Raw genomic sequence first — 20,851 nt, 5'->3', positions numbered from 1 at the left:
GGAGGAAGGGGAGGGGGAGGAGGAGGATGCAGGGGGAATAAGTTACATCATAGAATTAACTTGTATATTCAACAAACATTTATTAAGTTCATGCTATGAACAAGGTACTGTAGTAGGTTCTGGGTATACAAAAGCAAAAGAAATTAAATGGGCCCTGCCCTTGAGAGCTTCCATTCTATGAGGATTTCCAGTTAGAGGTATCTCATTGCCATCTAGTCCAGTCAGTGTCTGAAAAGGAACCCCCTTTACAACATCCCACTTCTGACTGAAGACCTGCAGGGAGGGCAGAGCCGCCACCTCTCAGAGGAACCTGTTCCATATTGGACAGATCCCATCATGAGGAGTCCCTCACCCCCACCCCAGCCACAATCAAGGTTCAACGGGACTGTGTAACTTTCATCCATTGCCTCTGGTTCTGTCCTCTGTCATGGCACAGCAAATCCGCTCCCTCTCCCATATGACAGCCATTCAGCTATCTCCCCCTAAATGTATTTAGGATCAAATGAGATCCGACTGCCAGATTCACAAAAGTGTGAATTCAAAAGGTAAAACTTTGTAAAAGCAGTGAAAATGGCCAATCTTCCTTCATCTCTCCCAGCCATCAGCACCAGTGGTTTCAGTTGTGAGATTTTTAAATAGCCTCCAAGCTGGTATTAAGAGATAGCCTGGCATTGTCATTATTAGTGATCTGGCTTTTCCTCAGCAAAGTCATAAGAACCTCAGATATTTATGCAGCCCTAACAAGTTAGTGGGGTGACTCTGAGCATGCTACTTAACCAGTAGGAAGCCTCACTTTTCCTCATCTGTAAAATGAGAATGGTGATAACTAGAACTTCACTCTTAAGTTTGTCATAAAGACCAAATGAAATAACATACTTATGGTCTTTTGTCAGCCTTAAATCACAATAGCAATACCAGTCATTATTAGAGGAATAACCTCTGGGAAGCCCCACTGCACACTGAATGACATTTTCTTTGGTTGCTACTCTTTATTTGGACCATGTTGACAGTTAGAAGGAGCACTGACTTGGAGCCACAAAAACTGAGTTCAAATCCAGTCTCAGATATTTACCAACTGTGGGACCATGAGTAAGTAACTTAATTTCTCTGGGTCTCTTTTTTTCTCATCTAGAAAATAAAAAGATTGTACTAAATGGTCTCTGAGGTTCAGGTCAGGATCTAAGATCTATTTAGAATTTTAAATGCATTGAATTAAAGATAGCATAACTCTACCTTTGGAGAGAAAGCGATATTTGACAGCTATATAAAACCTGTCAACTGGCATACTTGAAACCTTATTTTAAGTCAGTCAAATATAAAAAGCCACCTGGTACGTCTTTAAGTAATATAATTATTGGGTTATTTAAAGCTCCCATGCCTAGTCAAGTTTGTTATGCAATGCCTGGTACATTATGTAAAAATTTTAACGCATTTTTTTTCTTTTTCGTGAGCAACAATTCTTTTCTAAGTGTCAAATGTATTTCTTTTTAAGACACAAAGGTTGGAGGTTCTTTTTTAAAAACTATGATGAATGAATATTAGTTAACTTGAATATAGGGAAGAAAAACCATTACCAAGCATAAAGTTAGAGAAGTTTGTTTTTCTTCTAGAGTGACTTGGGCTTCCTACTTCAAAGAGGATCTCTTTGAGATAGGTCATAGAGGGCTAACCTGGGAGGCAGGATGAGCTAGACTCTAGAGCCACCACTAACATCCTGGCTATGTTTCCTTGGGCCACCTCCTTAACCTTTCTGTGATCACACAAATATCTACACCCTCTCTTTGTCTCAAGTCACGGACTATGAAGGGAGCTCCCACATCAAGAATCCACCATGATGAAGAAATAAATGATCTATCCTGTGTAGCAGACTGGCCCTTCTAAGTCAACAGGAGTTTGAAAATCTTGGCACTGGAAACATGAAATTTAGGGTTCTAGAAACAATGAAATAAAAAGCATTTGATTAATAATAAATATATTACTTAAAATTATATACTAAAAATATATGTGTGACTCTATAGATGGACACATATTTATATGTATCCATATTTATTATGCATGTATAATAAGGTAAATAAAAAGCTAGGTAGTACAGTACACCAAATGCTGAGTCTAGAGTCAGGAAGTTGTGAGTTCAAATCCGATATCAGACACTAGCCAAGTGACCCTGGGCAAGTCACTAAACCTGTCTGCTTCAATTTCCTCAACAGCAAATAGGGGATAACAATAGCACTTACCCAAAATCTGGCCTCAGACATTTCTTAGCTTGTGTGACTCTTGGTAAGTCACCTAACCTGCACTTGTCTCTGCTTCCTCATCTATAAAATGAAGATAATGTTAGCAGCTACTTCCCAGGATTGTCATGAGATAAAATGAGATATTTACAAAGGACTTCATCAACCTTCATGTACAATGAAAGTGCTGGCTGTTATTGTCATACAATGCAGACATATTTGATGCTTGTTGTGTATATGCATTGACATATGTGTATATATATATGATTTTGTATTAAGAAAAAGCCTTAGAGCAGATATATGTGTGTGTGTGTTCAACATGCCTTCTAAGGAGCATCTTGAGACTTTTGTCTTCCACAGTCCACATGGCCATGGAAACCCAGCAAATGTTTGTCCCAATTCATCTTCTCTTTTTATAGTCCAACCTGCCATCCAATTTAGTGAGCCCCCAGAGAGCTCCCACTGGGGACAGGCACCCTTCTAGGGGCTGAAAAAAATAAAAATGGAACAGTTACTACCTTCCAGGTGTTCTCATTCTGCTGGAAGGCATGGATGTTATTTTAATCTGCACAAAGAAATTTTGTATAATAAACCAAACTCTTCCATTTCATAAAATCTTCCTTTAATTGCATTTGTCTTTTTTGGAAACAGCCCTGGATTTGGTTAAATGGGGTAAAGATGTGAGTTAGCAAATAGTAAGGAAATGGTGCCCAATGACTGGGTTAATGCAGTGAACCAGTCACCTCAATGGAGGGAAAGATTCTAACTCAGGAAAACTCTTTATCAATGGTGTGCTTGAACTGATGAGTCTACCATTCTTCATGTAAGTTTTAGCAACTAAATAGGTGGCATTTAGGATGGTTATTTACTATTCATAGCAGAAAAATTAATAGACTTTCAGATTATTCATTGAGGCGGGAGGAAGGCTTAGACTTATAATTTTTATCTTGGTGAGGAACTCCCTTTAAATCAATGCCCTCCACCAAGGAAGATCTCCAACTAGTCTGAAAATGATAGTCCTGGGGCAGCTAGGTGGCACAGTGAATAGAGCACTGGCCCTGGAGTCAGGAGGACCTGAGTTCAAATCCAACCTCAGACACTTCACACTTACTAGCCATGTGACCTTGGGCAAGTCACTTAATCCTACTTGCCCCTCCAAAAAAAAAAAAAAACAAGAAAAGAAAGAAAGAAAATGCTAGTCCTAGATATTTCTTTAGGCACTAGAAGTTAAGGGACTTTCAGACAGTCAGGATGTGTCACATAAAAGACCCAGCTTTTCCTTACTCCAAAGCCAGCCAGCCATCTACTGCACCATACTATCTCTCATTATTATTAATTTAAATATTAATATTCTAAATAAACATCCACAACATATATTAATATGGTTCAACAAAAGTTATATTCTGCTTCCAACCCTAGTGTGTAGACCCCCCCCCTGCATATTAGAAGATTTGTCCTGTGCCCATCACAGGCTCTGACAGGTTCTCCTAAGCTGGGCCAGCTCTAAGTATTCCAGTGACAGACTTGCCAACCGTCCATCCTCACCATATATGAAGAGAATTGCAAGCCATTGCAAGCTATGACAATTGGAAGGGACTTCCATGGATGTCCCAAACAAGAATCCTTTCACAGTATCCCAAAAAGTGATCATCCAGACTTTGCATAAGGAAAAGCCCATAACCTCCTAAAGCAGTCCATTCTAGTATGGGACAGTTGTAATTGTTAGAAAACTTTTCCTGGCTTCAAGTCTAAAAATGTGTCTGTCTCTCTGACTGGCTGGCTGGCTGGCTGTCTCTCTCACTCTCTCCCTCCCTCTCTCTATCTCTTTTTGTTTCCCCCTCCCTCTCAGTTGTTTTTTCTACTTCTGCCTTCTGCATCCAAACAGAGCAAATGTAGTCCTCTCCTTCTTCCAAATGACAGCCTCTCAAATACTAGGGGGAAACTATCACTCTCTATCTCCTGCCCCAAGTTTTTTTTTCTTCTCTGATAAATAATATTTACATAGCATAATTTTGAAGCCTGTTGCCATGTTAGATGCCCTCCCCTGGGGGATGTAGATCTAAGGGGTACCTGGCTCAGTGGGATTTTGTTCCATGGAGTTGAAGACAGGCAGAGCAGCAGATGCAGAGTAGAGTAAGCCCAAAAATCCAGTTCCTGCCCTCTATAAAGGAAGGCATTGGGAAGAGTCTGGTATTCTTCCATCTAATCCTCCATCAGAGGGGAGAGGAGACTGAGGAAGGTGGTGTCAGTAAAGGCTTGAATTAGCAACTCAATAATGAAAGTAGAAGTGATGAGCTTACCCTGGGAAGGGCATCTTGTTCAGTGGGGCTGAACCCAGGCAAAGAAGCAGTTTCCAAGTGCAGTGAGCTTAGGTCTTCCTGACTCCCAGTGCTCTATCCAACATAATCCAATAAACACTTATTCAGGGCTAGGTCCAGTGCTCTACAGCCTAGCTGCCTCTTTGAAGGAGTCAAAAACCTTCAAGATTGCTTAAAAGACTCATTCATGCCTACATGTTTTGAAATCTTCCTTTAGGAAGAGAGGTGGAAGACTATGGACACAGCACTGAATTAATGTTTTATTCAAATCCAACTGGATATATCTTGAGAAACAGTGGGTCGCTCTACCCACTCATACACTCTACTTCCCCAGCTTCATAAACTATTTATGGGGATGTTAGATGTATGTATTGAGGGCATCCTTGACGAAAACCTGAGAAAAATATGAACTGGTTTGCACCAATTTTTTCCAGTGAACAGTGTCTTTGTAGCCATACAAGTGACTAAATGAAAGATGCAGAGAATTTAAGACCCTGGGCATGTGGTTTATTGTTTTATTGAAACTCTCAAGTAAAATGGAAAACAGAGTGATAGAGGCTTTATTAAGGTGTTTGCTATGTCAACACAGTTCCTGGAACATCATGAATTCTCCCCAAAAATTCTTGTGTTCATTCTTTCCTTCATTTGATTCACTAGTGTCATTAAAAGTATCTTGCTCAAATTGAAGTAAAAGACTTCCCTATGAATATCAGAGTTCTCCATATGCTCCTGCTTATATGGCATAACATAACAACTCTATCAAGTCCCAAAACACTAAAAGCCACTTCAATTACATCCACAAGAGTCTGAGAGAGATTCCTATGACCATTCACAATGGAACAGTAAGGTGGATGAAAAATGGTTACCATGGCATGGACTGATGCAAAGTGAAATGTACTGTGCACAAAGTAACAGCAGTGTTGAGAGATGATCATCTGAGAATGATTTAGTTATTCTCGGCAATACAATGGTCCAGGAAAATTCTGAGAGACATGTGATAAAAAATGCTGGTTGTCCCCAGAGAAAGAACTGATGGTATCTGCATACAGATTGAAGCATACTTCTTTTTTTTTACTTTCTTCATTTTTATTGAGGTTTTTTGGTTAGTTTTCTTTCACAACATGACTATTATACATATATTTTGCATGACTACACTTGTATAACTTATACTGCATTGCTTGCCTTCTCAATGAGGGGGGTTGGGTGGGTGGGGAGGGAAGAAGGGAGAGAGTTTGGAACTCAAGGTTTTAAAAATAAATGTAAAAAATTTTTAGATGTAACTGGGAAAAAATAAAGTACTAAATAAAAGCTAAAAAATATAGAAAAAATGTTAATGGTTACTATGTAAATGAATGAGCTAGGTAACCATCAAAGCAGACCATGGGTATTTGTTCAGATGGGGGCAAGGGAGTGGAAAAAACTTGATGCATATGGACAATAAGGCAGGTCCAGAATTGAATCTAAAGGATAAGAGGCTTTCAGTTATGGCAAACTACCAAAACCCATCTTCCTGTAATGTTCAATGACTTAGAATCACCAGTATTTCAGAAAAAAAATCATAGTACAAGTAACCAAAGTATAATGGAACAAATCATGGTGAGCACATTGTGGCAGCAAGCACCCCAGCGTCCCCAGGGTGTCTGCCAACACAGGTTCTTGGATCTGCTTTGTTAAAGGAAAGTAACTCAAAATGGGTTAACAAGCTTACTTTAATCAGTCAAACATATCTATCGTTTACCTAGTTCAGGGGGAAAAGGTCAGCACTCCAAACTTCAGAATATACAGACAGAAATATCAAGACAGAGAAACAGATCAAGTAGACAGTTTCCAAACTGTCCAACCATTACATCCATACCAAATCAACATCTGGGTTTCAACATCTGGGTTTTTCAAAGCCGAGGGGGGGCTCTCAACAATGGCTTCCCAGAATCCAGATCAAATCACAGAACATTTCTCAAAGTGAGCCCCAAAACAAAGCCTCACATCAGGGCTTATATAGCCTTCTCCTGGCTCAGAGAATGTAACAACCTTATTGACCCACTGGCCAATCAAAAAGTATCTACTGAAAAACCAGCCTCCCACCCCAGGCTCCAGGTGCACTTTAGCCTAGGGGCAGGGAAGATCTTAAAAATTTACATTCCCATTACACACATGCGGTCTGTAATATTACCAGCATGGCATAAAAGACATCCAGTGAAAGAAAATTGAATGAAAAGTGGATGAGCTAGTCATAAGAGACAGCAAATAAGCATGCCTAATGCTACATTTTACCCTTAAGATGTTAAATAAAACAGGAAAGATTTCATTGCATTAGGTCCATCTCCCATGATGGATTTGTAGAAAGATATAGATGAGATTTTTGGAAAGACATGGATGAGAATTAAATAGGATGAGAAGATGTGGAGGACTGGTTAGGCCAATAAAACCAGGAATCCATTACATTGTCAGAGTAGAATTTCCATTATCTGCTCCCTAACCACTACTCCATTCTTCTTTCTACTGCCATTCTACCAGAATATCACCCTTCAGTCAAACTCATCACTTCATGATATCTCAAAATGTCACACACATTACTAATGTCACCTCTTTGAAGACAGTTATCTTCATGACTACAATCACCACCAAGCAGCCTTTATACAAACCAGGGATTCCTGAACTCTTTTCTGTGTATCAGACTCCATCCTATGGGTCAGTTCTCAAAACAATACTTGTTTCCTACATTCATAAGTTAAGAAAATACTACTTTTCAGTTAGACTTTAGTGAAATGAAAATGTAATTTTTCCCATTCAAGTTCATAGACCCCACCCCTGAAATCTATACACACACACCTAAGGCATCTGTTGACCCTAATTTCTAAGTCCTATGGTTACTTCAAAGTCAACCTTTAAATATATGTTTCATCACTCCAAGTAGACCATATATACCTTAAGGCAGTGACCTCATTTCATGTCCCTTTATACTCTTAATATTGAGTACTCTGATAGTATAAAGTATGTGTTAAACGAACACTTGTGATTATTTTTATTATTGCTGCTAATATTTGTCTATTATGATGATTAATAATCATTTAATTAACATTCCACCATTAAAGTAAGTTTATATAGGATTACAAAGTGCTATGGAGATTACTCATAGTGACTCAATAGATATGGAGAATTTAAGCATAGCTTTAAAATACTTCTTTGAGAAAGATGAATCAGTCAACAAATAAGCATTTGTTAAGGACCTAATATGTGCCCAGGCATTGAGCTAGAGGCTAGGGATACACATGAAATGATCCTGTTTTCAAGACACATACATTCATTTGGGGAAATCAATGTGTATAAATATAAGTATGTAAGAAATATTAATGCAAAGATAATTTCCAAAGATAGGCCTTGATAGCTGGTAGGTCAGCAAAGGCCTCATGGAAAACATAATCTTTGATCTGAACCTTAAAAAGAAAGCTCATAATTCTAAGAGATGGAGGGAAAGAGGAAGAGCTTCCAAGCATGAGGGAGAGCCAGCTCAGAGGGGTAGAAAGAGAAGGTCGAAAGTCATGGGTGAAGTGTGGCAAGAAGGCCATTACAGATAGAACGCAGAGCATTATGGGAGTGTTATATAATAAGCCTGGAAAGATAGGTTGGAACCAGGTTGTGAAAGGCTTTAATTACCAAAGAGAAGAGTCTGAATTTTATTTTAGAGGTTGTGGGGAGTCACTGGAGTTTACTGAGTGTGTATGAAGGGGGTGGTGACACAGTCAGCCTGTACTTCAGAAAATCTGGTAGCTCTGCAGCTATGTAAAAAATAGATTGAATTAGGGAGAGAGAACATAGCTAGATCTTCCAGGAGGTTATTAAAATGATCGGGGCAGTGGGGGAGGGCAAGGTGATGATACCTCAACAAAGGGTAATAGCCGCGTAAGTGGAAAGAAGATGGCATACATGAGATAGGCAAGACAGTATTTGGTAACTAAGGAGATATGTAGAGTGAGTGAGAGTGAGGAAATGAGGGAGATAGCAAGATTGTAAGCCTTGATATCTAGAGGATGTAAAAGCCCCAACTGCTTCAGCAAGAAAGAAACTCCCCAAAAGACTAAAGTGAAATTGACAGACTTCAATGCTACTAAGGTCAAGGAATTCATTCAAGCTATTCACTGGAAGGTCAAATACTGAACTTGAAGCTTAAATTGGTCACATGTTGAGAATATGGGACTCATTGGAAAAGACCCTGATGTTGGGAAAGAGTGAAGGCAAAAGGAAAAGGGGACAACAAAGGATGAGACAGACAGATGGTGCCATGGAAGCAACAAAGCTGAACTTGGACAGACTTTGAGAGATAGTTGAGGTTAGAAAAGTCTGGCACGCTGTAGTCCGCGGGGTCATGAAGAGTCAGACATGACTGAACAACAACAAAGTGCTAAGGTTAAAAAAATACCTACACACTAAGGGGGGAAATCTCAGCTTTAAGGAAAAAGCCTTCACTCACGCTGACAGATGATTTAAAAAGAAATATGAAGGGGAAAGATTCTACCCTCTCTCCTCCTCTCAAGGAAAAGGACTCAGCTCAATCTCTCCCTCAAGAAAAGGATATCCTCAGATTTCAAGGAGTATTAGAGAAAAGGCCTCTCCCTTCTTCTCATTCCAAGGAAAGGACTAGTTACAGAATAAGAGAATTTTGGTGTCCATGGTAAAGGAAAAGTCCTTAAGAAAGCCCACTGGGTTAAAGGAAAGATTTCAACTTGATTTGATTCCAAGAGAGATGTAGAATTCAATTCCTAAGGCCTCAGCAACAGCAACAAAAAAGGCGGAAATTAAAAATAGAGATAGGTAAACAAATAGACAAACAGATATGTATATGGTAGATACATAGAATAGGAGAGACAGAGACAGAGAGAGACAGAGAGAGACAGAGACACAGAGAGAGACAGACCTACAGACAGACAGATTTTTTGTGAGACCAGTGATACCTAAGGCACAAACTCAGAAGAGGAGAATAACTCAAAAACACTTGTATGATGAAAACCTTTTTTTTAAAAAAAGATTGCTCACAAAACAAGTATGATTATTTGAAGAAATGATGCAAGAATTTTAAGATATAGAATAAATGAGAGCTATAGATAAAACAATTGGGAAAATCATTAATGATTTAACAGAAGATAATACCTTACCCTAGCAAAAATTACCCAAAAAATTAGAATGGACCAAATGAAATTGAATGACTCTAGATGACAACAAGAATTCTTAAAATGAAGTCAAAAGAATTTTAAAAAATGCATAATAATTGCATATCAAAAGCAATGGACCTGCAAAACAGATGAAGAAAGGATAATTTAAACCTAGGATTACCTGCAATACATAACCAAATAAAAAAGAGAGACTAGATATCATATTTCAAGAAATGTGTTTTTTAAAAAAGAAATCATTAAGAACATCCATGCCATATTAAAATAAGTAATATGAAAATATTTACCATCTACCATCACCTTCTAAAATAAACCCCAAAAAGAAGATGCAAGAGAATGCCATTGCCAACATCCAGAGCTTCCAGACAAAAGAAAAAATCCTACAAAAACAAAAAAAGAAATAATTCAAATGTCCAAGAAGTACAATCAGGATCACACAAAATTTAGCAGCAAGAACTTTAAAGTAGCAGAGAACATGGAAGAAGATATTCCAAAAGGCAAAAGACAAAGATCTACAACCAAGAATAACTTACCCAGCAAAATCAAATATTGTTCTACATGAGGAAAAATCGACCTTCATTGAAATAAAGGATTTTCAAATATTCCTAATTAAAAGGTGGGAAAAAAGAGCTGAAAAGGAACTTTGAAATATAAATACAGAAGTCAAGAAAAAATGAAAAGATAATGACAAGTGAGCAATCAGAAAAGACTTTATAAAGATAAATAGTTTGCATTCTAATGGAGAGAAGAGGATTTATGAAATAGTTCTTACTGAATCATGGTTTCACAGTGTGACTTAAAAATAATAAATGGAAATAGATCTGTAAATAGTTTTGTTATATTTTAAATGTTATAAGAAAAAATAAAAAGAGATGGATTAATACATTAAGGGAAAATGAAAGGGAATACTGGAGAATTTAAGATATATAATCTGGCTTTTAGGTAGAAATATATACAAGCATAGAAGGCATGGAGGAAATTACTTGGACTCCACTTTCATCCAAACTGGTCAAAAGAGGACATAACATACAGAGACAGAAAGTTCGGTGTAGAAACAAATTCAATTCAACTGGAATGCATGTAGAAAGAGGAAGAAGAGAAAGGGGAATACAAAAAGGAGCATGGATTCAGGAAGATAATAGTCTCTTCCTGATCGGCAAAATGTTAAGCTTGGAGAGAGAATAGTGAAGAGAAAGTGAAAGGGAACAAGAGAAAGGTACCAGCTTGAAATAAACTGGGAGAGAAGAGCATAAAGAAGAAAAGTAAAAGGGAAGAGAGAACGGAGTGAAATAAATAAATCACTGCCCTGACTGTAAATGTGAATGAAATTAATTCATCCAAAAGCAAAAGATGTTAGTAGAATTAGAAAGTAAAATCCAAAAATATGTTCGTTACAAGAAGCAGATTTGAAATATGAAGACTCACAAAGAATTAAAATTAGGAGTTGTAGCAAAATCTATCATGCCTTAGCTAGACAACAAAAACGCCAACAAGCAGTATCAGCAGTTATGATTTCAGACAGGGAAACAGAAAACAGATAGACTTATTTTAAAGAGAAATGGAGAAAAAACATTTTGCTGGAATGATGAATTGACTTCAATGTTTAATACATATGCACCCAGTTATAAGAAAAGCTAAATTAATTACAAGGAGAAATAGAATCATAGTGTTTAAGAGCTAGTCAAAGTATTAGTTTATAAAGGATTATTATAATTAAGTTCACAATGGCTCAATCATAATAGTTCTCAAAATGTGGTTGAAAGACCCTAGGGGTCCCTGATACCCTCTTAGGGGGTCTGCAAGATCAAAACTCTTTTTTATAATACTGCTAAGATTTTATTTGCCCTTTAAAGTACTACTTCTTTTTAGAACTACATATCTATTTGTGTGAGGCCAGATTTTTTTCCCGTATACTTCAACCAAAACAATGTATCTTAACAGATTGAAGGCAAAAGCAAATATTCAAATCCATCTGTCTCCTATTAATCCAGACATTTAAAAAAAAAGATTTGCAAAAAAAAATATGTTTTAAAATGCCACTTCTCTTACTTAATTTTTTGTTTTGGAAAATAATTATTTTACATGAAAATGTGTTAGTTCGATTAGTATTATTATTATTATTTTAGTGAAATAATAAATATTTTTTAATTTGGCATTTGTTTAAAATTACATCAGTAAAAATAACCCACAAAGACAAAAGTTCTTTGAAACTTTTTAAGGGTGCAAAGGATTGTTGAGACCAAAAAATTTGGGAACCATTATATTCTCCCCATACTGAAAGTCAAAATCTGCCTAGATGTGCTCATTCAAATAGAAACCTGTCTGTTTCAAAAAGACACGATGTGGACAAATCCCCATAGCTCAAGAAATAATTAGCTTTCTCATTGACATTTCTTGGCAAGTGAATTTCCACCTCTGTACTCTGGATTCATCAGCTACAAAACAAACACAAGTTAGTCGGACTCACAATTTAAAAGAAATGGACTAAAACCATTGTGTTGCACAGAGATAGAAATTATACTGAGAAATGTTATTCATTTAGTTATTATTTTAAAATAATGTAGGTAATAAATTGACTTTGGGCACTCTTTAGAGCAATATGCTGTTAGCATGAGGGTGGAAGGTGAAAAAAGTGAACTTGGCAAATCCAATTGACTTTTCAAAACAGCACGAGACAAACAAAGCCACACACAGTAGACAAATTGAACTGCTAGTCCATTCATTCTTGCTAACGTCCTGATTTATGTTTCCTGCTATAGCCAAATTTCTTTTGAACCAAAATTGCTAATGGATGGGTCTAGATGTGCCATAGAATAGTATGAACTTATGGAAAAAGTCATCAACCTGTAGATGAAAACACAATATATTTTCTTAGCAGACAATCCCTGGCATCACCATACTTGTGTGCATGGACTCAGAAAGTAGGAGTTGTTCCTAAACAAGGAATTGCTTTCCATAACTCAAAGAAAAAATAGTTTTAAAAGATATTGGCATGACCATCACAATCATTTCCTAAGAGAAAGATCCAGGTGGATATTAGGGCAAAAAGAGAGCAATGTCAGAAGCTCCAACTGTATGAACAAAATATTAAAAAACAAAATGTGTTGTGACATCGTCTGCCCCAGTTGGTAAAGTAAAACAGTGGAGATTTTGAAGTTGTCCCCCAATTTCAATGTCTAATTTTCTGTTACTGGCCATTTTTTACTTAATTGGAACAATAAGTTTATACTGTGAGTAAAGGTATATACAAATGTGCATGCTGGAATAAATGGGGTATTTTGAAAGTTTTAAGCTATTAAAGATTACACTTACTCAAAGATTCTTAGGGGAAAAGTATTGAAAAAAACTAAGGAGAAACTGATGATTAGAATAGAAATGGCATTGATTAATTTTATTATCTTTCTGCAACCTAGCAGGAGAATAGATTCAACAAATGTACTTTGCTTTCTGATCCTGCTGTGGCTTAGAAATGACATTTTAAGACTATAGGATGTTTAAATAGGTTTGTGGTAGGATATCCAAGTTAAGAAGTACCCAGGCATACATCCTCCACATATACAAGCATAAGAAAGTGCCAGGTATTGTTTGTTTACAAGACAATCCATCATATTTTTAATACATTTATGTATCTTGAAGAATACCTCATTGTGGAGTGGACAGAAGATGGAGACACAGAACTATGTAAATAGAAAATGTAGCATGGGGGGAAGGGAGAGGGAGTCTATCTAGGACATTTGTAGGATCATAGGTTTAGAGTTAGAAGGAAGTTCAAAGGGCATCTAGTCTAGTCCTTTAATTTTTACATATAAGGAAACTAAGGCCAGTCCCTCTGAACAATAAGTAACTGAGCAAGGATTTGAACCAAGGTTCTCTGACTCCAAATTTAATGATCTTTCTACTATGCTTCATTACCTGATCAAATGAGATAACACATATGAATCACTCTAGACATCCATTTCTATGTGCATACTGTTCTCCTCCAATAGAATGCTGTAAATCTGGGACCGTTTTACTTTTTTGTCTTCGTATACTCAATACCTAGCACATGGCAGAAACTTAATAAATGTTTATTAAATTAGTGAATGTGTGTGTATATGTATGCACACATATATGCACATGTATAGAGAGAGAGGGAGAGAGAAAAGAAGAAGGGGGAGTGACAGAGAGAGACACACACACAGAGAGACAGAGAGAGAAACTTTGGTAGAAACTTTGAAGTGCCAGCACTAGAGTCAAGAGAAATATAAAATACATAAGAAAAAAAGATAAGAACCTATTTGGGGGCTCTGAATGAAGAAAGAGAAGGACTGGGGAACAAAGGCAGATTATACCAAATTTAGAGGACTGGGACTGAGCTCACTCCTTTTCTCTTGGCATCTTCTTCTTTATAAAGTGGGGGAGGGCCCCTGGAGCAATGCGTAAGTGTAAAAATGAAGCAAAAAACAGATCCACCCATGACAATGGTTTTCCAACAGATGTAACGCTTCAGACATAAAAGAACAGTTAGAAGGCAAAGATCAAATACAAAATATTTTTTAAATATATAAAGGTCAAGAGGAAAATATCTTAGGTACATAAAGCATTTAAGAAATCAATATTTTCTATGTTTGATAGTGTTGAATCTGCCAAGATGTTTATAGAAACACCAGATAAAAATACAAAGATATCGGACTACTTATGTTCTTTAAGAAAAATTATTATGCAAAAGAGAGGGGGGAGAGAGAGGGAAAGAGGGGGGGAGAGAGAGGGGAGGGAGAGGGGGGGAGAGACAGAGGAAGAGGGAGAGAGAGGGGGGGAGGGAGCAAGAGAGAGAGAATTAGTGAATTGGAAGCAAAATCAGTAAAAGCTAAAGCAAGAACTAAACAAGAACAAGAAGAAAAATGAAAGCCAACAGAACATGCTAAATTGAAATCACTGCATGGAAAGAGTGAATGCTTGGTTAAATTATTAGTGATTTAGATGATCAAACTTAAAATTAAGAAACAACAATATAACGTGGAGAGCATTAGGAGGAGGAACAGAGAGGGAAGCTTTGAAAAAGTGTTTCTGTTATCCAGATATCCTTACTTGAATTGGATTTTTAATGTTTTGTTCATGTTATCAAATGTTGCTATTTCATTTCCTTAAAATGTAAAAGGAAAGATTCTTTCAATGAAACCTGGATCTATAATATTGGAAATACCAACAAATGAATGTATACTATATTAAAGGCAAAATAGAACACAAATAAAGACATGGAGGGAAGCAAAGAGAATAATGTAGAGGGAAATAATTAATGATCACTGTGAACATGAATGGGATGAACTCACCCATATGAAATGATAGCCAGCTAAATCAGAAATTAGATCCAATGATAGATTGTTTAAAGCAAACACTTGAAACAAAAAGAAGCACAAACTTAAAACAAGGGGTTAGAGCAAAATCAATAGTGCTTCAGATAAAGGGGGAAAAGTAGGGTTCCAATCATGATCTCAGATAAAGCAAAAATAAAAATAGACTTCATCAAAAAGATGAACAAGGGGGCAGCTGGGTAGCACAATGAATAGAGCACTGGCCCTGGAGTCAAGAGGACCTGAGTTCAAATCTGGCCTCGGACACTTGATATACTTACTAGTCATGTGACTTTAGGCAAGTCACTTAACCCCAATTGCCCTCTAAAAAGAAAAAAAAAGATAAACAAGGAAACTACATTTTGCAGAAAGGTACCATAGACAATAAATTAGTATCAATACTAAACATATGCTCACCAAATAGTATAGCATCTAATTCCTTTAGGAAAAGTTAAATGGGGAAAAATTCACAGTAAAACCATGAGAAACCTCAATTTGTCCTTCTCAGATCTAGGATCTAGATAAATCTAACTTCCCTCCTCAAAAAAAAAAAGAAAGAAACTTAATTTTGTGAAAGTTAGATATATTAGACTTCTGGAGATTAATTAAATGGGAAAAGAAAGGAATATAACTGTATCTCAGTTGTTAACACTACCTTCATATAAATTGACAAATATTGGGGCATAAAAAAATTTTACAAGTAAATGCAAAAAAGCAAAAATAATAAGCATATCTTTTACAGTTCACAGTGTACTAAAAGCTATATGTTAAAAGGTCCCTGAAGAAATGGTCAAAATTAATGGTAGACTAAATAACTTAATCCTAAAGAATAGGTAGGTCAAAGAACAAATTATAGAAATAATCAATCATTTCATTAAATATAGTGAGAATTAAACAACAGTAAAAAATTGGGAGATGTAACTAACTCATTACCTAGAGCAAATTTTATGTCTCTGAATACTTAGATTAATAAAAGAAGGAAAGTGAAGAATAGCAAATTGGATATAACTAAATACATTGAAAATTAATATATTCAAAACCTCTAATTAAACACTTAAATAAAAATACTGAAAATCAGCCAAAAAAATGAACTGATGAAAGTAGGAACTGCTTTTTGAGAAAAAAATAAAATATGAACCACTAACTAATTTGATTTTAGAAAAGAAAGAAAACTAAATTACCAGTGTCAAAAATAAAAAGGTGAATTTAAAATCAACAAAGAAATAAAATAACTGATTAACAACTATTTTATTCAATTTTATATCATTACATAATATATATTATATATTATCAATATGTATCAATAAATCAAAATATCAATAAAACTGACAGTCTAAGTGAAATAGATGAATATTTACAAAATTGTGTAATGCCAAGAATAACGGAACTAGAAAGAGTATTGAAATAATGGAATTTTTAAAATAAATTGAACAAATCATAAATTACCTACAGAAGAAAATATAGCACTAGCTAAAAATGATAGAGGTTGCAATAGATAAATGCAAGTGATCAGAGTAGTCTAGTTTGATAAACCCAAAAATCCCAGGAATTGGACCAAAGATTTATTATTCAACAAAGACACTGTTTAGAAAAAAAACTGAAAACTGTGACAGAAACTAATTAGAGACCAATGTCTTCTAAATGTTTTCTATGTGGATTGTGAACTAATAGCTTCTTCAAAAAAATAAATGAAGGACTCTACTGACAAAGATTAAAATAACATAAAATAAACCTTATTCTTTTATTAGCAAAAACAAAATCTTAAATTCAGAATCATATTAATATAGGATTTTCAAGCTTCTAAACCTCTTTACACACAATATTTCATGTGATCTTCACAAAAAAAAACTATGCTCAATAGACATCACAGGTATTATCAGACCCCTCTCCCTTCTTTTTTTTTTCATAAGGAAACTGAACTTCAGGGAAGTGGTAACATAAATGACCAAGCTGGTAACTGAAAAAGTCAGGAATTTGAACTCAGATCTCAGTGATGCCAGTTCAATATGCTCTCCACTACACCATCTCCAGAGTTCTTCTGAATGTTTTGCCTTTATCTTCCCCAAGTGACTAGGATTTACTCAATGACACTTGACCAGGTCTTTTAATGTTTCTGATCTCCAGTCTTAATTTTGTCTGCCTCACAATTTAGGCAACATTAGTTCAAAGAAATTAGTAGAATTTGTGGGAATTTAATATGGAAAGATAGTTTTGCCTAATGGATAATTATTCTTTTTTTAAAGAGCCTCCAGTCATCTACCTTATGTAATTTATTGCTTTCTCCAGAGCATTTTTCTCCTAACCTTGTTTTAAATAAAGAAATATGTTTGGTGTCTTTAATGCTACACATTCAGTATGACACTAACCATTCTTAACTATTATTTTCAAAATTAGACCAAAGAGCATCCTGATGCTACCTGTTAAATAGAAGATTCTTTTATATATAAAATAACTTTGAAGAAATAAGGGGTGTTGGCCATTTATTTCATTTTCAGAGTTGGCAACTTACGTCATGATTTTAGGTTTTAATTATTAAGAGAAGTGAGATATAGGCTTTCCAATATATATATATATATATATATATATATATATATATATATATAGTCTCCTCCTCTCCCTTTCCCCAGTAGAATGTAAGAGCCTTAAAAACGAGTGCAGTTTCATTTTTGTCTTGGAACCTAGCACAATGACCACCATGCCATAAATGTTTTATAAATGTGAATTGAATTGAACTGAACTGAGCTTGAGTGAATTGAATTGAACTGAACTAAAAGAGAAATGCCACTTTCACAGTCAGGGGAAGTAGCATAGACTCATCATTTTCTTCCCAAAGTAGGACACAAGAAAGGGATGATGCAGCCTTCATTTGGCAGGCATATAAATCTCCCCCTGTGATAGCAGTATGGACAGCATGCTTGTCATTTGTTTTAATAGCAGACAAAAATTGTAGGCTATAACAAGACGCTCAATAAATTCTACTGCCTTCGTGTGACCAAAGGAGAGTTGGGAAATTGATCACATTTCTTTCTTGTTCTCCTTAGAGATGTACATGTTTGTCTTGTTTCTATGGTGATGTTGATGCAATGACCAAACCTTTAACTCCTTTGTAGGCTCCCCGATGGCTTCACACAGCTCATCAACCTGACCCAGCTGTACCTGAATGATGCCTTTCTGGAGTTTCTTCCAGCTAACTTTGGAAGGTAAGAACACATGACTTGAACAGATTTAATTTTACTTCACCTTGGGCAAGTACTTCACCAGAAGAGCCTGTCCCTCTTGGAAGGTGTGAGTCAGGATAAAAGATGAGAAAACCCTTTCCAATAAAGGGAGTGGCCCTAACCTGTCTTCCTTGGCTAGGAGTTAGGGACAGTGGAACCTTCCCAAATGTCTCCTTCCTCCATCAGGACTCAGCTCAAATGCCACCTTCTGCATGAAGTTTTTCTTGATCTAAACCATGTATCTACACCATGTTTTTAATGTATGTACACCATGATTATCTGTATTGATGCTGTACATTCCACCAAATAAAAATAACTCGTATTTACGTAGCACTTTAAAGTTCACAAAATGTTTTTACCAATATCTCATTTGATCCTCTTAACAACCCTGGAGGTAGGTGCTGTTATACATAAGAAAACTGAGGCATTCAAAGGTTACATGAATTGCCCAAGATCACAAAACTAGCAAGTGTCTGAGGTTGGATTTGAACTCAGATCTTCCTGACTTCATTCTAGTGTCCAGTATCTGAACTACTAGGCTAAGGTTGTAATACCCCTGAGGATAGGAACTCTTCCACTGTCCATCCTCCACTCAGCTGCCAAAGTTATTTTTTCTAAAGCTGGAGTCTAACCTTATCACCCAAACTACTCAGTAAACTTTGAGGGCTCTCTATTGCCTCTAGAATCAAATAGAAAATGCTCTATTTGGCATATATAGCCCACCAGACCCTGGACCCCTCCCACCTTTCCCTTCTTCTTACATTTTACTCCCTTACACATATTCTAAGATCTAGACTCTCCTCCTTGATTTGTCCCCTTGTCCCCTTACCTGTACCTCCTGGCTTCCCTGAATTCCTTCAAGACAATTCCAGTCCAGTTTTCTACAGGAGTCATTTCCTAATCCTTCCCCTATGCGGCTAATGTCTTCCCTTCCTTTAAAACCGAATAGATCTTGAATGTATGTCACAAAGTTGTTGTGAGGATCAAAAGAGAAAATTTGTAAATTAGTACAGTGCCTAGCACACAGTGGGCATGCAATAAGTGCTCACTCCTCTCCCTTTCCTTTGTACATACAAAGTTAATCAGTCATTGTGACTCCCGTTGGAATGTGAGCTTCTTGTGGGTAGCAGCCATTTATTTGCACCCACAAAGCTTAGCATCATGCCTGGAACATAGTAGGAGTTTCACAAGTACCCGTTTATTGATTAGATTAAATAATAAAACTGGAATACCCTGACAACCATGGCCACAGAGGGAAGAAAGTAATGTTGGACGAAACTTTACAGGGAAATTAGCTAATTGCATGAGTGACTCAGCCTTCATGCACATTCTCAGTGTAGGGAAGCAGAATGACCGATCAGACAAAGTCTCCATTTGGGGTGACGAGGGCTCTGGCTCGGAATCTGGCCTCTGCTGTTTGCTTTGTCACCATACATGTCAATGCAAGCATTGAGCCTCAGTGTCCTAGTTTGTGATGCTAGGATTAAGTATCTCCTCTACTTATTGTAAGGAACAAGAGAAGGGGGAGAAGGGAAGAGAAGAAGCATTTATTTGGTACCTAATATGTGCTAGACTAAGTCATTTACATGTGCTGTGACTTATAATTATTATCTCATTTGATCTATACAACCACCCTGAGAGGTAGCTGCTATTATGATCCCCATTTTATAGCTGAGAAAACGGAGGCAGAGAGGTTAAGTGAATCACCCAGGGTCACATGGACATTCAAGTATCTGAGTTTGGATTTGACCTCAAGTCTTTCTGAATCTAGGCCCAGCACATTATCCAGTGAGCCTCCTAGCTTCCTAGCTGTGGTTAACAAATGGGAACGATCTGCTTTTTTAATGCTTTTTAAACCAGAAGGTGCTGTAGAAATGTCAGCTATTTTTATCAACCTCCTTTTCTCTAATATCTTGAGTTTCTGAAATGATATTGAATAACCTGTCAACGAAGGGAAATCTGTGGCTTTTTACTACCAAAGTACCATGTGTCTCCTAAGTGGATTGGCACTGAAACACCAGGTAATAGCCTAAGGTCTGCACCTGTGATTTCACTGCTCTGGGGAAGTCCTGAGTGAGGAAACTCCTCTGCCAGCGGAGGTCAGTGCTTTCTCTGTAAGGCCTTCCTCTTAGGCATTGTCTAAAGCAGGAGGCATGTCAGATTCTTCAAATAGAAATGAGGGCACCAAAATAACAAAAATTTGGGGGGGGGGGGGTGTCACATGCTCACTTAGGAAACTCTAGATAGATAGATTGATGCATGGATGGATGGATGGATGATAGACATAGATAAATTAAAGGAAGGAAGAAAGAAAGAAGGAAAGGAAGGAAGGAGGGAAGGAAGGAAGGAAGGAAGGAAGGAAGGAAGGAAGGAAGGAAGGAAGGAAGGAAGGAAGGAAGGAAGGAAGGAAGGAAGGAAGGAAGGAAGGAAGGAAGAGAGGGAGGAAGGAAGGAAGGAAGGAAGAAAGAAAGAGAGAGAGAGAGAGAAAGAGAGAGAGAGAGAGGAAGGAAGGAAGAGAGAGAGAGAAAGAAAGAGAGTAAGGGAGAAAGAAAGAAAGAAAGAAAGAAAGAAAGAAAGAAAGAAAGAAAG

General features: G+C 36.8%; 1 protein-coding gene across 2 annotated transcripts in view; it reads left to right on the top strand.

The window, feature by feature from the left end:
- LOC138164868 (leucine-rich repeat-containing protein 7) overlaps positions 1-20,851 on the top strand; it is a 602,064-nt gene that overhangs the window by 307,537 nt on the left and 273,676 nt on the right. For both annotated transcript variants that reach the window (XM_069092797.1, XM_069092796.1), the window contains one exon: positions 18,155-18,244. In XM_069092797.1, coding sequence (XP_068948898.1) covers positions 18,155-18,244 — 90 coding nt within the window. The remainder of the gene's footprint in view (positions 1-18,154; positions 18,245-20,851) is intronic.

Source organism: Petaurus breviceps, unplaced genomic scaffold (assembly GCF_028583685.1).
Source record: "Petaurus breviceps papuanus isolate PSGF00001 unplaced genomic scaffold, PetGlider_PUasm1.0 207, whole genome shotgun sequence".
Classification (NCBI taxonomy): domain Eukaryota; kingdom Metazoa; phylum Chordata; class Mammalia; order Diprotodontia; family Petauridae; genus Petaurus; species Petaurus breviceps.
Note: the sequence above shows the minus strand (reverse complement) of the source record. Positions and strands in the feature narration are given on the sequence as shown.